This window comes from Dipodomys ordii, unplaced genomic scaffold (assembly GCF_000151885.1).
Source record: "Dipodomys ordii isolate 6190 unplaced genomic scaffold, Dord_2.0 Scaffold153, whole genome shotgun sequence".
Classification (NCBI taxonomy): Eukaryota; Metazoa; Chordata; class Mammalia; order Rodentia; family Heteromyidae; genus Dipodomys; species Dipodomys ordii.
This window is the reverse complement of record NW_012267369.1, coordinates 355,949-372,131: the sequence shown is the minus strand read 5'-3', so window position 1 is coordinate 372,131 and position 16,183 is coordinate 355,949. Positions and strand designations below refer to the sequence as shown.

At 49.2% G+C, this 16,183-nt stretch overlaps 1 protein-coding gene across 1 annotated transcript in view; it reads right to left on the bottom strand.

Annotated features, from left to right (window-relative positions):
- The window catches only part of Chchd6 (coiled-coil-helix-coiled-coil-helix domain containing 6), a 219,521-nt gene that overhangs the window by 34,189 nt on the left and 169,149 nt on the right, over window positions 1-16,183 (bottom strand). Inside the window, exon 6 of the mRNA XM_013032290.1 lies at window positions 4,158-4,228. Within this exon, the coding sequence (XP_012887744.1) occupies window positions 4,158-4,228 (71 nt within the window). The remainder of the gene's footprint in view (window positions 1-4,157; window positions 4,229-16,183) is intronic.

Below are 16,183 nucleotides of genomic sequence, written 5' to 3'. Positions count from 1 at the left end.
AAAACCTAGTAAAACTGCTAAAAACCAAGGACAGTGAAAATCTTAAAAGCAGACAGGAAAAAAGAATGAACCCCAAAGTAGCAGGAGTAAAATCCACAACTGACATCTCAAGAGAAAAACATACACTAGAAATAAACAAGAGTTAAAGATGTCTTCAAAGAGCTGAAAGATGATTATCTTTTTCAAAATGCAGATGAAATAGATATTTCCACACAATAGAAAATATAAATTTTATCTGTAAAGTTATACTAAGAGAAATACTAAAGGAAGGTAGTTTTTTTTTTTTTTTGGTTTGTTTCTTTTGTTTTTTTGGAGATTAATCTTACTTTTCAGCCCAGACTGGCCTCATACTCATGTTTCTGCCTCCCAGGGGCTGGAATTACAGGTGTATATCACCACATCCTGCTTAAAAGACATTCTTTAGTCCTAAGAAAAGTGATCTTAGTTGAGGCTGTCGCTCAGTAGTAGTACATTTACCTACCATGTGAAAAACAAATACAAATGATCTCAGAAAGAAACAATAAATTCACCATTCTGTAAAGACATGGAAGATTTAAACATGCTTAAATAACGGACCCTAATTGAATATGGAACAACTTGTTTCATTGACAAGACACACATTTGTTTTAAGTACATGGAAAAAGGTCTGCCAGAACGGATTATATACTGAGTCAAAAATCAAGTTTCCAAAAAAATTCAAACAAGGAAGACTATTCTCTTTTTATGGCAAATTAAACTAAAATCAGCCCAGTGTGGCACACACGTCCTCTGGACACACCTGTGTCCCAGGGGAGGCTGAAGAATTGTGAGTTTGAGATCAGCTTGGATTATACAGCAAGACTCTTGTCACAAAAAAATTTAAACTAGCAATCAATAGTCTAAAAGGTAAGTAGAAAATTCTCAAACAAGCCGAGTACTGCTGGCTCAGAGAGAGGCTGAGATCACGGTTCAAAGCGAGCCCGGGCAGTAAAGTCCATGAGACTCTTATCTCCAATGAACCACCAGAAAACTGGAAGAGGTGCTGTGGCTCACCATGGTAGAGCGCTCACCTTGAGCTGAAGAGCCGAGGGACAGCGCCCAGGCCCTAAGTTCAAGCCCCACAATCCACAGAAAAATTTAAAAATCTCAAACATTTGGAAATTAATCAATACATTTCTTCGAAACAAGAAATCAGGATGAAAATTGGAAAAATTTTGAACAAATTATGATAAAAACACAATACACCAGAACAGGCCGCAGCTAAAGCTGTGTTTACAGACAGGGATCTGTGGGCTTCACTCAGCTACATGAGAGGAAGGCAGGCTGGAAACACAGAGTAGTCCTGGTGTGGACATCACTGGTACCCCCCCTCCCCGCCCCCAGGCTAATCTCAGGTGAGGCTTCCGGTGCATCACGAGGCAGGGTACACACAGATGCAGGAGGCCCACGCAGGAGGATGCTGTCGCCCGGCTGCTGCCATCAGCTTTACAGTGAAGTTTTCTTTTATAAGATGAGCCTAATCTAAAATATTAAGTACAGTTCATTGAGCATCTCAAGCCATTAACAGTCACTTCCTATCAAGTACCATGTAGTCTACATAAATGTATGTGTAACTGACAGTTCAATAGGTTTGTTTACACCAGTACACCACAAATACAAGTGTAATTAATGTGGTGTGTTATGACAGTATGTTAGGTACAAGATCACAGGGATCTCCATTATCATCTTAGGAGACTACTTCAGTCTAAAAGTGGTTCACAGCTAGCCAAAACATTCTGTTCCTTAAATAATCTACTTCTTGCCACGGGGCCTTTGCACATGCTAAAACTAGTTTTAAATACCTTTTTCCCTTCCTTTCTTCTGTTCAACTCATCTCAAAGGAGTCACTTCAAATTCTCCAGATAATTTCTTCTAAGTCTAGGTTAGGTTCCTCTGACGTGTACTTTCATAATTCTTTCACAAACAATAATTGTTTGTGCAGCAACAGCTGGTTGTGCAGTTAAGTTTAAAAGTTGTTTGTCATTCCCAAGATCCTATTCACTGTCTCCGCGGGGCCTAGCAGCCTTTCTATATATGTGTTAAATGAATGAATGAAAACACTGACATAGAGTTTAGCCTGTAAGTAACCATTCAATTTACTCAAAGCTGTCAAAAGATGTTCCACTGTCTTGGAAGAAAACTCCAAAGATTACCGTCACCAGCAGTTGGCATCTACTTCCGTGACATTTACAGTCATTTGCTAATCCAAGATACCTACCCAGAGGTTTTTTTCCCCTTGATATTCAAGGAAAACAATTTTAACTTCACACTGCTTTTTGTTTACTGCATTGGAAAGCTAATGCCTTTATCAAGCATGCTCTATTCCACACCAAGCAGGTGTGGTGAGTGATTCAAATACTACTAAAGCTGAGTACCACAGCTGTGCCAGCCTCCAGCCACAGACATCCTCCCACAGCTCCGGTGCTTGGCTGGGCACCAGGTGAAGTCCCACTTCCTGGCTCACAGACAGAACCTTCTCTAGGTTCTCTCGCGGTGGAAGGGGCAGGGGAGCCCTCTGGGTTCCCTCTCATGAGGACACTAATCCCACTCATCAAGGGGGGCCTGATCCCTCCGCTCCCAGCCCACAGTGAGCCTGCTGTGGACCAGGACTGGACCGCACTAGCGCCAGGCCTGCGCGGGCACTCCCCGACCGGAGGCACAGCCAGTCTACAACCCAGGCAGGCTCCCAGCTCGCCTTCTGCTGCCTGCAGGGACGTGGGGGGAATGCGGTTCCACAGCCTGAGCCAGGTCTGACCCCAGCTCTCCAGTCAGCCGTGCTGGCCTGCCCCCCTCAAGGGAAGCAGAGCTTGCTTTGGCTCTATGTCAAGGTTCCTGTCCATGTAACAGCCTTTGCTGCTTTGGGCCATGGTGCCAGCACCCCTGGCAGGAGGAACCACTCACCTCAGAGTAGTAGGAAACCAACAGCAGGAACGGATGGGTCCCAGATCCCATTCAAAGGCACCTGCAGTAACCATCTTCTTTCTACGAGTCTCCACCTCTACAGGGCCTCCCACCCCACCCCCGTGCCATGGGCTGGGCAAGCCATGCCTTCAACACTGTAAGAGAAGTCTCTAGCCTCGGTTTCAGCTCTTCAGCTGTGAACTGGGTAGCAGCAAATGACCCAATGACCTGGCAGGGCCTGCCAGAGGCCTCCAATGGCGGCGGTCACGGTCCTGCCACAGCCCAGCACTGCCCAGCCCCATGGGCTCCACGCGGAGGAATGGAGTACTCAGCCACTCTCTGTTCAATCTGCCCCAGTGTCTCCACAGCCCTTCCACCTCCTCACCGGCTCGCTACTCTATTTCCACCGGTACTCGGCACCTCCCCGTTACCCAGTAGCCAAACGCATCTCTAACATCTGCTTGCGGTGCCAGACCCAACCACCTCATAGCAAGTAGGCTTGCCTGAGAACCACCTGACTCCCTGTGGGGAGGGAGTAGGAGGCTGGTGGGGCCTCCTGGGTGCACAGACCCTCTCCACACACAGGTCCCACAGGCTCCACTCCTCCTCCACAGGCACCAGCACTCTAAGTTCAGCAAAGCTGCCTTTGTAAGGAGCACAGAACCTACCTGTGTCTCCCTGGGGCTGGGGCTGAGTGTTCAAGGACAGTCCAGGAGCAGGACAGACAACACAAGGAGCGCACCGCAGCCTGTCACTTGAGCAAGCCATCCACCTCCCTGAGCCACTGGGAGTAAACTGTGTCCCACCCCAATTGCACGTGACAGGAGGTGCCTACAGGGACAGGGTGAACTCCTCCCCTATAGGCCCTCCAGAGATTGGAGATATGCTGAAAACACCTCAAAGCCCTCCGCTGGCTTCCTCCGGGGCCTGATCACCTTTCCTTGCCCAGGCGGACAGTGGAAATTGCTGCTCACCAGATCCCAGCCTGGAAAACATCTCTGACAGTCAGCCTCGCCCACTCCAACTGACCAAGGAACTGGAAAGAGCCGAGTGCTAATTTAGGCAATTACCACTAGCCAATGGTTAGCTTAGGCTCAGGTGAGGGAGCTGAGGAACAGATGGCTGTCGTGCTATTAGAGAAATGTGAAATCAGGCAGGTAGCAGCAGGCATCAAACCACATGCGAGGGCTTTTACAAATGCAGGCCAAGTTTACAAAGAACAATAAGCAAATTCTTACTTTATTACGCTCTCTGCTTTCGAAGCTGCCTCGTGGAATTGCTGAGCAGACATTTTATACATCTCAGCATTCTACAAAGAGAAAAAGAGAACTGGTTACCAAAGGCTGAAACATCCCCCTGGCCCTCATGGGACACAACCGCGTTAGAAACCAACAGATGCTAATTTCTTGACCAGCAGCAATGCAGAGTGATTAGTCCGCAGCTTGGGTTCCACTCCTACCACACTGCCTGCTGCTTTAGGGTCCTAGAATAGCAAGTGCTGGAAGAACACAACAAGATCCTGTAGTTCAGGAGCTCATAAGCCACAACCCACAGGCAAAACCTACCGGCCCCCATTCTGTAAAGTCTCACAGGCATATAACCATACTCATTTGTTTATATATTGCAGCTGCTTTTATGTGACAATGACAGACTATAGTAGTTGTGACGAAGACTGTATGATCTACAAAGCCTAAAACATCTATCATCTCTAATGAAAACAACTCAGTCTGGTTTTAGGTGGACTCTGCAGCTCAGAGAGGTATAGTGATATGACCAAAGTCACACAGCAAGGGCAGTGTCAGGCTCTCACCCAGGAGTGTGGGTTCCCAGCCTGGGACACACTCTGCTGCCAACCACAACACCCACTTATCAGCATGGTAGCCACTAGTCCCGAGCACGGCAGAGATATTCTAAAGGTCCACCCTCCATCCAGCCTGAGACTATCTGTTGCAATGCACACCGCCTTGGAGCCAAGGCTGGTGGGAAGAGCCTCTAGGCTTGGGAACCAGACAAAGCTGGGGTAACTGTTTTATGTGCCGCCCAGGCCAGTCACTCTGCTCCATCCAGAACAGGCTCCTGAGTTACTACTCGCTCCCAGAGGAGAGAGGCATGAACACATGTTCTAACACCTGCGTTCCAGGTGGGAGGGCTTCAAGGCCCAAATGGATGATACCCAGTGTCTGGAGAAGCCACCACGGCTCAAGGCTCAGTCTTGTGGGAAGCGGATTCTAGGGGAAAGCAACCCAAGCCAGGACTAGATCAGGTTTCCCCTGTGCAGGGTGATGAACATGGCTGCAGAGGCAACACGGGCCTCCCTGAGGCCTGGCCTCCTGTAGACACCAGGCCTTTGCAGCGAGATCACAGGGCTGTGCTCCCTGAGCTTGGCTCTGTCCACCCAGGCCACGTGCTTAGCCTGGCTCTGCCCGCACAAAAGGATCACGCTAGTCCTTACAGGTGAGATTGTTCAGAATCAGCCCCACAGACAACTACTTCCTGCATAGCACAGAGCTCCATCAGGACTGTGGAGAAGGCACCCTCTATCCTCTGTTGGGACTCCACACAACCCCTAGCCTCAGAGGGTGGTCAGGGAAGAAAAAGGAACCTCAGAGGCAGAGTTCCTGAAGCACTCGGCCACTGCCAGCAGGGACGAGGCTCCACACGGGCCTGCCACTCTCAACGGCAAAGTGGGCCTAGCCATGTCACGAGGCATGCCCCTTCGCGCTTCCTCTCCTCTAAGCCAGAGCCCTCAGTGGGAAATGCCAATGCTTCCAGCACACAGCAGGTACACAGTACACTCTCCAGCCCCATGTTCGCTCTAGATCTCTCAGTCCACAGTGGACTGTCCTGGTAGAGGGGAAAGGACAAAAGCAATGGAACGAAGCCCCTCCTCTCCCTCCAAGTAGGTGCTCTTCTGTGACCTCCTTGAGGACCTTGTGAAGACATGGCCTGGTCCACAAAGCCACCTTCTAACCTTGGTGGCAGCTTGGCACATACTGGCTGTGTCCCTGGGCAAGCAGCTTGCTTCTGCTGAGCCATGCTTTCTTAACTAAGCGGTAGGCACCACCCAAGGCACCCACCAATCCAGCACAGAATGCTGCTGGGCTGTAACGTTAAACTGTGCTGAATCCTAGGTGCTTCTAGCTGAGCCCAGACTCTTCCTTCCTCACAGCATAACCTCACACTCTTTGGACCAAACACAGGGTGTTTCAGTCAGGCCGCCAGCTTCCAGACCTATCACCCCTGGCTGACCCTGCAATGGGAGGAGCCATGACCAAGATGGACCCCATGTGATATGGGATAGACTTCACGAGGGCCGACAGCCGGCCTGCGGGAACCAGGAGTGGCTAGGCTGACTGCAGGCTGAGATGAACGAATGTGCGTTGCTAAGACTCTCACAGGAAGTACCTGCAGGCCAAGAAGTGGTTGAGAGCACTGCACTGCAGCGTCCTCTATGGTTTTTCCAGATGACTCAGTGATCAGGCCCCACTCTAATCTAGCTGCTGCACATTTCACAACACAGGAAAGTCTTTAGGCCACACTGGGCGGCACTGTACCAGATGCTGCCTCACAGGCCTGGCATGGGCCTGGAAACACCCTCGTGGACAGGAGAGCCCTGGACAGACCCCAGAACTCACCACCATCTGGGGCTTTGGGAGAACTGACACCCCCCCGCCCCCATGTTCATCCTGAAACCCACTGAGTGTCCAGGGATTCCAAGACAAACTTTTGCTCCCAGGCTACAAAGGGACACTGGGCAGCATGGCCAGGGTGGTGTGTCAGACCACCTTCTTGGGGGGATGACACACACACACACACACACACACACACACACACACGCACACGCACACACACGAAGTTATTCACTCTCTTTTCCCATTCTCCCCTCTCCTCTTCCTCCCGAGCAGTCTCTTAGCTTGGTTCATATTCTGTCTAAGCCTACACACATTCCTATGTACATGTCTGTGAACACGAATGTCGTTTAGGTCTAGTTTCGCATGTCAGTGAAAACATATGTTTTATTTTCCGAGCTTGAGCTTGTCTTGTCTTACACAGCATGATGTCCTCTAGTTGCATCCATTTTCCTGAAAAATGACATTTCGTTTTCTTTATGGCTGTGTAGTATTCATACACACCCCTTCTTTATCCATTCATCTGTCCTTGGGCACTTCAGCTGATTCCATCATTTGGCTATTATGAAGAACAGTGTCATGATACACACAGAGGTGCAGGTTTCTTTCTTACACAGTGATTACTCTCTTTTGGATCTAGTCCAGTAGTGGTATGGCAGGGTCATAAGGAAGAACTTCTTCTAGTCTTTTGAGGAATCTCCATACTGATTTCCATAGTGGTTGCACTGGCTTGCATTCCCACCAACACTATGAGGAATCTTCTGTTCTTGAATCTTTTCCAGTTGTTATTTGTTTTCTGCCATTAAGACTGGAATGAGGTGGAATTTTAGTGTGGTTTTGATTTTCATTTCCTTTGTGGCTAAAGACATTGAAATTTTCTTCATGTGTATATTGGTCATTTGCATTTCTTCTTATGTGAGAACTATCTGTTCATCGGTGTGCTTGCCCATTTGTTGAAAGGATTATTTAGTCTCTTGCTGTTTAATTTCTTTCAGTTCTCTATTCTAGATATTAATCTTTTATCTGTTCAATAGCTAAGAAAGATTTTCTTTCATTCTATCAGCTCTTAGTTCTGATGATCATTTCTTTGCTATGCATAAACTGTTTAATATAGTTCCATCTGTCCATTCCTGCTCCCATTCTCTGGACATCTAGAATCCTACCTGGGAAAAATCTGCTTGTGCCTATGCTTCCCTTATAGTAGATTTAAAGTTTCAGATCTTACTTTTAAGTTCCTTACTAACTGGAATCAATGTTTTTTTGTTTCTTGTCAGGCATGGGGCTTGAACTCTGGGCCTGGGGCGCTGTCCCTCAGCTCTTTAGCTTAATGCAAGAGCTCTACTGCTTGAGCCACAGCGCTACTCCCTGTTTTCTGGTGGTTAAATGGAGATGAGAGTCTCATGGACTTTTCTGCCTGGGCTGGCTTTGAACTGCAATCCTCAGATCTCAGCCTCCTGAGTAGCTAGGATTACAGGCATGAGCCACCAGTGCCCAACCTTGGAATCAATGTTTAATAGGATGATTAGGGGGTGGGGAGGGGATATTCCTTCACAGCAGTAGGTAAACCAGGTATCCAGTGCTGGGAATAGAACAAGTACACAGTAGAGCATACAGCTCTACCAATCAGCTATACCACTGACACTAAGGCACCACTGTGTTTCATTAAACAATGTCTTTAAAGATACAAATGGTTTAGAAAACAAAAGCAGAATGGAGACCGGGTATAGAGTGAGTGAGGAAGTTGCTGTCCAGCCCTCCCCTCCTCTTCGCAGCCCACAGGTGAGGTGGTAGTACATCCTTGAGCACACTGCTCGAGTAAGCACACACACAGCCCACGCGTCCCTGACACCCATGGCAGACGTGATGAGCCCACTTCATCTCTTCACTTGCCAGAGACAGCATCCACTTTTCCTACTGAATAAACAGTCTTTCCTTGGACAGACAAATACCACAAACCTTAGACTGCACACCGCCCTCACCCCCTCCCAGATACACAAGGCCATATTGCAGGCTCCCACAGTTACAAATGATGCTGAAGGGAACAACTCTGTGCAGGAATGAAAAAAACTTATAGGGCACCTTCCAGAAGCCAAGTTCTTGGGTCAAAAGGTATACTAACTGTGAACAAATTTTATAAATGAGTAGAAATGAGCCAAGTGAGAAGCATCATGGATAAGAAGCAGCAGAGTTGCCGGGCGCCAGTGGCTCATGCCTGTAATCCTAGCTACTGAGAAGGCTGAGATCTGAGGATCACAGTTCAAAGCCAGCCTGGGCAGAAAAGTCCATGGCAGTCTTATCTCCAAATAACCACTAGAAAAAACTGGAAGTGGTGCTGTGGCTCAAGCGGTAGAGCGCTCGACTTGAGCTGAAGAGCGTAGGGACAGTGACCAAGCCCAAAGTTCAAGCCCCATGACCAAAAAAAAAAAAAGCAGTAGCAGAGTGAGGAAGCCTGAGGCATGCACATGGCTGCAGGAGAGGGGAGAGGCACTGGCTGGGGACGGGGGAGGGGTGGCGGGAGCTGGGAGGACGCCATGGAGCGCCTCAACAGCAGCTCACAGGCCTGGGTTTCATCCCACAATGAGAAGAAAAACGCTTTGCTTTTGAAGGAGAGTGGCAAGTACAGTCATGTTTTTACTTAGTTTTTGGTGGTGCTGGGGTTTAACTCAGGGTCTCATACTTGTCAGGTGAGAGCTCTATCTCTGAGCCACATTTCCGTATTTCTAAAGGGATAAGGGAGCTGTATAAACAAGACGGCGCCGTTTTCTCCCTGGCTATGTCAGCAGTGACCCCTCAGCCCAAGGCCCAGGAAGATGGTTGCTGAGCCTGAAATGAGGCCATGGAACCCCATCAGTTGCTAGGAAACCCCTCTGTCTTTGAGGGACATGGTCCTGAATCTTCACACCTTTATTATACCTAATAATCACAAACTAGCATTTCTGGGGGCTTCTCAATTCTGGGACGCCTCTTCCTCTGTCCTGTAGACAGCCACCCCTCCTCCAACCCCTCCAGCTGTTCCACATGCACATCTGAAGGCAGAAGACCTGATCTCCATTAATTAAATCTGCCATTAAAAATTAAATAACGTGAGTAGGAAGGTGTGAGCATTATCTCTACGGGTTTCCAAAGTCACAGTGTTTCTTCAATTACTTCCCAAGCAGTTTTCATATTTCATACTGACTGATTTCTCCAAGGGCCTGGATTTGTGAGATCAAAAGCAAGCGTGAGGGCGAGGGAGGCACAGTGAGAGGCTGGAGGGGGAGGGCATGTCGTAAGCAGAGGAGTGTGGCTGCTGCCCTTGGGAGAGCCTGGGTTGGGAGCAAAGCAGGAGAGGGTGTTGAGGCTTCAAGTTCTGTGTGAGCCCACTGAGCAGAGGGCCGGGTAGTACTCACATGAGCAATTGCAGATGTAAGGGCAGGAGCTTCATCTGTTGGTTTAGACCCCCAAAAGACACATGGCCAAGCAAAAACATTCATTAACGGCCTACTACGTGCATAGGCCTATGCTAAGTGGCACAGAGTGGCATATCCAGCATTCTCGGATATCTAACAAGGAAAGTCAAGTCTAATGTCTAAGGCACATCCTAAGAACAACAGAGAGAACAAAGCTGCAGGGGCATGTATGGGTGTGGTTAGTCTGCACTTGGGCAAGTGCATGGGCAAGGGTCAAATCTCTGTCTGTCTCAGCTTCCTAGCTGTGAAGTGGGAATGGTGACAAAGATTCCTTCAGACAATTTTGTGGGGATTGAATGACATATGCAATGTAAAATGCTAGAACAGTGCTCAGTACAGAATAAACATTCAATAAATGTTGAGAAAACTTAAAAATCCATATTAACTAACCAAAAAATGCTGTATGTTTGGCAGACAGACCTGGGTGTATTGAAATAGCAAGGGAAATCTCCTTGCAGCCTCTTCAAAGGAAGGATTTAGCCTCTTTTGTTCATTCATTTATCCTCAGAGCCTCTAACGGGGCCTGGCACACAGCATGCCCTTAAGAGAAAGTTGCTGAGTATATATAAATTAAGGTTAGATTTATATAGCTGATTCAAAAAGATGGTTAGGATAGTCATTTATTTAATCAGTCCAAGAACTTTACTGAGCTCTGCTCTGTTGCAGGCGCTGTCCAGGGCAACTGGCAGAGTGGTGAGTACTCGGCTGGGTAGTATAGGGTATGATAGGACACAAGGGAGACAGGGTGTGGACAAGGGGGGTTGCAGGAATGCGGGAGGATTAAGTAGCAATCTTTCCTAAAGGTAGGAACATTTTACCAAATGCTTAAGGAGGATGCAAGCACCCGAAGCCACTAAGTGTGCACTGCATACCAGCAATGTACTCAAAACTCCTGTCAAACACAGACAGTCTGTCTGTAAGGCCTAATGGTCCTCATGGGCCAGGTTCTGAGGCAGGGACTTTCCAACAGGCACATTCCTAAAATAATTTACAGTGCTACGTCAAGGTCAGCATCGCTGCACTTGGGGCAGATGAAAACGCTGAGGTTTGGCAAGAATGACATCTAGTCCAGGGTGTCACAGCATCAAGCAAAAGACCAGGGTCTGACAGCTCCCTGCCTCCTCCTACTGGCGGCGTGCCTTCCTGCCTGGTCCAGCTGTCCCGAACAACCCAATGGCCACACAGACAGAGCACACCTATGCACAGTTCCATGTGGAAAATCGTGAACCCTCAAATCCTGATGGCCAGGGAATGAGAGATTTCTAGCAAAGTTAGTGCAGGCTGGAAAAGGGCCAATGGTTGAAGGCCTGAGTAAATCCCAGGGATCTGAGAGCCCCATGCCAAGGTGCTGTCAACATGGCCAGCACTGGCCATATGGGGAGATTTGAAACTCACCAGCTTAATTATCAAAAGCTTCTCCAAGCTCACAGGAATGCTGAATTTTACGGAAAGTGAAGATAATTAACATATTCAGAGTTGAGAGTCTTAAGTGAAAAGAGTAAAAAACACAAATGAGATAGGAACATTGTCTTTTTTTAAAAAGGGTGAAATTATCAATAAAATATTAGAAGTGCAGGACAGGAAGTCAGCCACATTGCAGTGAGTGATGACGATTTTAGTTCTGCTGAGTGGCTAGGCAGCCGGTGCTTGCTAGCTTACAAAGCTGGCCTACTGTCATCGGAGAGAGGGCCCCATTTTCATGATCGTCTCTGCATGTACTCCATGGAAGGCACAAAGACCAACACTGAACTGGTAGCCTTCCTCAGACTGCTAAGATGACCCAACCAAGCCTATTCCCACCTCCAACTCCCAGCAGGCAGGCAGGCAGGCAGGCTCTTCTTTGGAGCCTCCAGTTCCTGCTCCTCCTCCTCCTCCTGATCTCAGCCTTTTGTTTTGTTTTGGTTTTGCTTGGTCATGGGGCTTGAACTCAAGGCCTAAGTATTGTCCCTATGCTTTATCACTTAAGATGAGTGCTCTACCGTGGTTAATTGGAGGTAAGCGTCTCATGGACTTTCCTGCCCTGGCTGGCCTCCTGAGTAGCTAGGATGACAGGCGTGAGCCACCGGCGCCTGGCAAAGCCTTTCTGTAAGCTGTACCTAGTCTCCAGTCCTCACTACACCTACTCAGATCTTAGACTATCTTGGTAACCTGCCTGCTCTGCCACAGCTGTAGGGGCCCCGGAGCCATCAAAGATCTGCCAGGCAAACTCTAGCTTAGCTCAGCCGTACCCCTGAGCTCGTTTCCTTCCCCATTCTCACAGCCCCAAGTTCACAGGTGAGTGTGTCCTACTTGAAGTTACCACTAGGCTGGTCCTCCTGTCCTAAGCACACTTCTGGCAATTCCCATGACCACTACCCTCAGAAGAGATGCTCACCACCCACTGTGGGCTCAGTGCTGATGGTGGCTCAGGAGGGAAGCTCCCCCTAACTGCTCCTTCACTGGTTGAGGGGCAATGGCTCCCAGCTTCAGGGGTACACCGAGGATGTAGGAACCACTGAATATGAATGTGTGTGCTGAGAATGCTGCTCAGCAGGCCATCGTTCACTTGTTTCTTTCAGTCAGTCAGTCAACAAACATTTGTTGAGTGCCTGTTATTTACCAAGCTGCTTTCTACAAGTAGTGAGCACATCAGTAAACAAGAGAGGGAACATTCCGCCTCCACCGAGAAAGGAATCCAGATACAGAAGAGAGTGTTGCCACTTGAAGTACCTCATCAGGCCTCTCCCCTGCTGGGAAGACACCTGCAGAGACCTGACCCATGTAAAGTCCAAGAGGAAGGTCCTGAGGTGAGGCCACTTGGTGTGGCTAGTGACTTTCAAGAATAAAAATAACACCGAAAAGATGGGAGGATGATGAAAGGGGTGACGCTGTCCTCACAAACTGACATGCTAACAGAAATCTCTTTGTACAACTTAAGGATAATAACAATATTTTAACCAAGAATAGCAAACAAGGGCGCGGTCAGCCAGAGCCCAACCTGAGCACACTCCTGCGGAGCCTGTCCTAGCTATGGCTGGAAGACAAGCTTGGGGACTCTCTGGAAAGACTGCAGGCTGTGGGATAGTCTCCCACCAGCAGACAGCAACAGAGTGGAAACAGCCTGGACACGTGGGGGTTGTGCAGAGCCAGACCATACACGGAGGGAGTCGTAACATTTTCTGCTAGTGGTGCTGGGGAATCAGACTACTACCCCAGCCTTGGGCCCACTGAGACTTAAAACATTTAAGAGAGGAGGAGAGAAGAGACCAGGAAGGCTGCTGGAGATGTGTGAAGAACTCAGGAGTGGCTGGAGCCCAAGATACGAACTTTATATCCCCTGAAGCAATTTCGACTCCTTAAACGTAGCTCAATGCCAGCCCCTGCAGCCCTTACCAGAACTGCACTCCCTGGTATGTCCTCCTTCCATTTCTTCAACCAGTGCCAGGCGTTTTTCTTCTACAATTTCCAAACACCCCCCTATGTCTCTGCTTCTTGCCACTCCTGTACAGGCAAGCAGCGCTGCTCCTCACTTAGCCCCTGGACATTACCAGTCAATTACCCCCTGCTTCCTGCCTCAAGGCTCCCCTATCAAACAGGCACTGAGCTGCTGGATAGCCCTGCCTCCTGCCCATCTCCTGCATCCTCCCCTCCCTACCATCGCTACTTTGTTCAGTCTTCATTACCTTCTGAGTAGACGATTACAAGGATGTGCCTCCTTCTGGTCCCTCTGCCTCCAGTTATCCTCCACATCTGTGTCAGCTCTCAGCTGAGAAGGTTCCCCAGTGCTTGTGGAGTGGTAGATAGACTCTCCCTTTGAGACCTGGCTTCTCTATTAATACCCTTGGCAACTGCCCCCAGAGTCTCTGCATTTCACTCTTAATGGGTTGCTATTCCCCTAGTCTCCATGACATTCCACGTACTGCTTCCTCTGCTAGTTCTACCCTGTCCACCGGGAAACTTCTACTACTGCTTTAAGACCCAACAAAAATATCCCTTCACTTGGACAATGGTATTCCTCTCTGGACAACACCAATGCCCTTCTCTGCTCTGCAGTCAGTGTCAGTGGCATCCCACAGGGTACTGTTGACCTACTTGACTCCCTTGCTTAGACTGGGAAGTGCACAGACTCTGGAGTGGCTTTGTGTGTGCTAGTACTGGGGCTTGAACTCAAGACCAGGGTACTGTCCCTTAGTGTTTTGCTCGAGGCTGTTAGTACTGTCCCCACCTTTGGTCCTCAGCTCCTCTCTGCACTAGAGGCCTGCCCTACAGCTGGGTACTCCCTTTCCCCGCCCAGACCCACCAGACTCTCCACGCCTAGGGTCGGACACCATCTGTTTCCTCTCCCGGGGAGATATGGCTCCTCTAATAAACCCACAATCATGTTTCTCCTGTGCCTGCTTGCCTGCCCTGGCATGGTCCCCTGGGATGGCCATGAAGGATTCCTACAAAGGCTGGCATCCTACACTGGAGACAAGATGGTCTCACTGACTTTCCTGACTTCAAACTTCAATCCTCAGAACTTGGCCTCCTGAGTAGTTAGGATAGTAAGTGTGAGCCACTGGCACCTGGCTTGGGTGGCTTTTTATCTCTTTTGCCAGTCGTCGGCCAAATCCTAGGCTGGATGGATGTCTACCCAAAGAATGAATAAAGGCATTCTCAGTTCAACCAAGCCTGGCTTCTCTGCTCCCGACCTACCTGGCATGCCTCCTCCTGGAGCCCCTCCCAGCTGTGCCCTTCCTCTCCTCTAACGCAGCCTACCTCCCCTTCCCAGCGCTCCTATTCTTGGGACATGCAATCCATGTCCTATTTCCTTTCTTTCTTTTTTTTTGGGTCAGTTGTGGGACTTGAACTCAGTGCCTGGGAGCTATGCCCCAGCTCTTTTACTCAAGGCTAGTGCTGTACCATTTGAGCCACAATGCCGCTTCTGGCTTCTTCTGGTAGTTTATTGGAGGTAAGAGTCTCACAGACTTACTGCCTTGGGTTTTCTTTGAACCATGATCCTCAGATCTCAGCTTCCAGAGTGGCTAGGATCACAGACATGAGCCACTGGCGCCCAGCTTTGTCCTATTTCTTAATACATCTGACTGGCTGTCATTTAAACCCTGTCTAGGTGTGAACTGCTAATTGGCTTTAGATGAGACCCTCTCAGAGGCATCTGCATCTGTGAAAAGCAGAGAGATAAGATCCTTTTATGTCATTTTCTCCCTCAGAACCATGTATTCTGGACTGGGCCTCTTCAGGGGTTTGGCTGAGCCTCCTGACCCTTTGTCACTTCTGGGGTATGTTGCTGAGTGTATTGTTGGGGTTGGAGAGGAATTTACTACTTTCTCCTTACAAGAGATAAAAAATCTGAGCCTAGACATGCATGCATGTGTGTGCATACATACCGACTGCATATAGTCAAACAACACATAAATGTAAAGTTGTGTTAATTAAAAATAGATGCACAGATTTTTTTGCATTGATTTACACTGAATATGTAACTTTAGCCAACAGACCTTCAGTGACTTCCAAATTTCACCCCTAAGCTCTTTTTCTTTGTGAGTCACCAAGACTGTGTCTGTGGGGGGATGATCCACACCTCTGGTGTACCTGGGTACCTGTGGGTGCCCCAGGCTGGCAAGGACTGAGGACACGTGCCCTTGGGGCACGTGGACATATGCTTCGGCACATGGGAAGGACACATACCTAGAGAAATTTGTCATGACTGAAGCAGGGCTGACAAGACGCATGGTAACTCCTGACAAACAAGGCTGATGGTCTGCAACTGGGCACAGCAGGGGAGTAAGGGCAGAGCAGAGCAGGGGTGTGAGGGCAGGGCAGAGCAGAGCAGGGGTGTGAGGGCAGGGCAGAGCAGAGCAGGGGTGTGAGGGCAGAGCAGGGGTGGGTGGGCAGGGCAGAGCAGAGCAGAGCAGGGGTGTGAGGGCAGAGCAGACCAGGGGTGTTGAGGGCAGAGCAGAGCAGGGGTGTGAGGGCAGAGCAGAGCAGAGCAGGGATGTAAGGGCAGGGCAGAGCAGGGGTGTGAGGGCAGAGCAGAGCAGGGGTGTGAGGGCAGGGCAGAGCAGGGGTGGGTAGGCAGAGCAGAGCAGGGGTGGGTGGGCAGGTGGGCAGGGCAGAGCAGGGGTGTGAGGGCAGAGCAGAGTAGGGGTGTGAGGGCAGAGCAGAGCAGGGGTGTGAGAACAGAGCAGGGGTGTGAGGGCAGAGCAG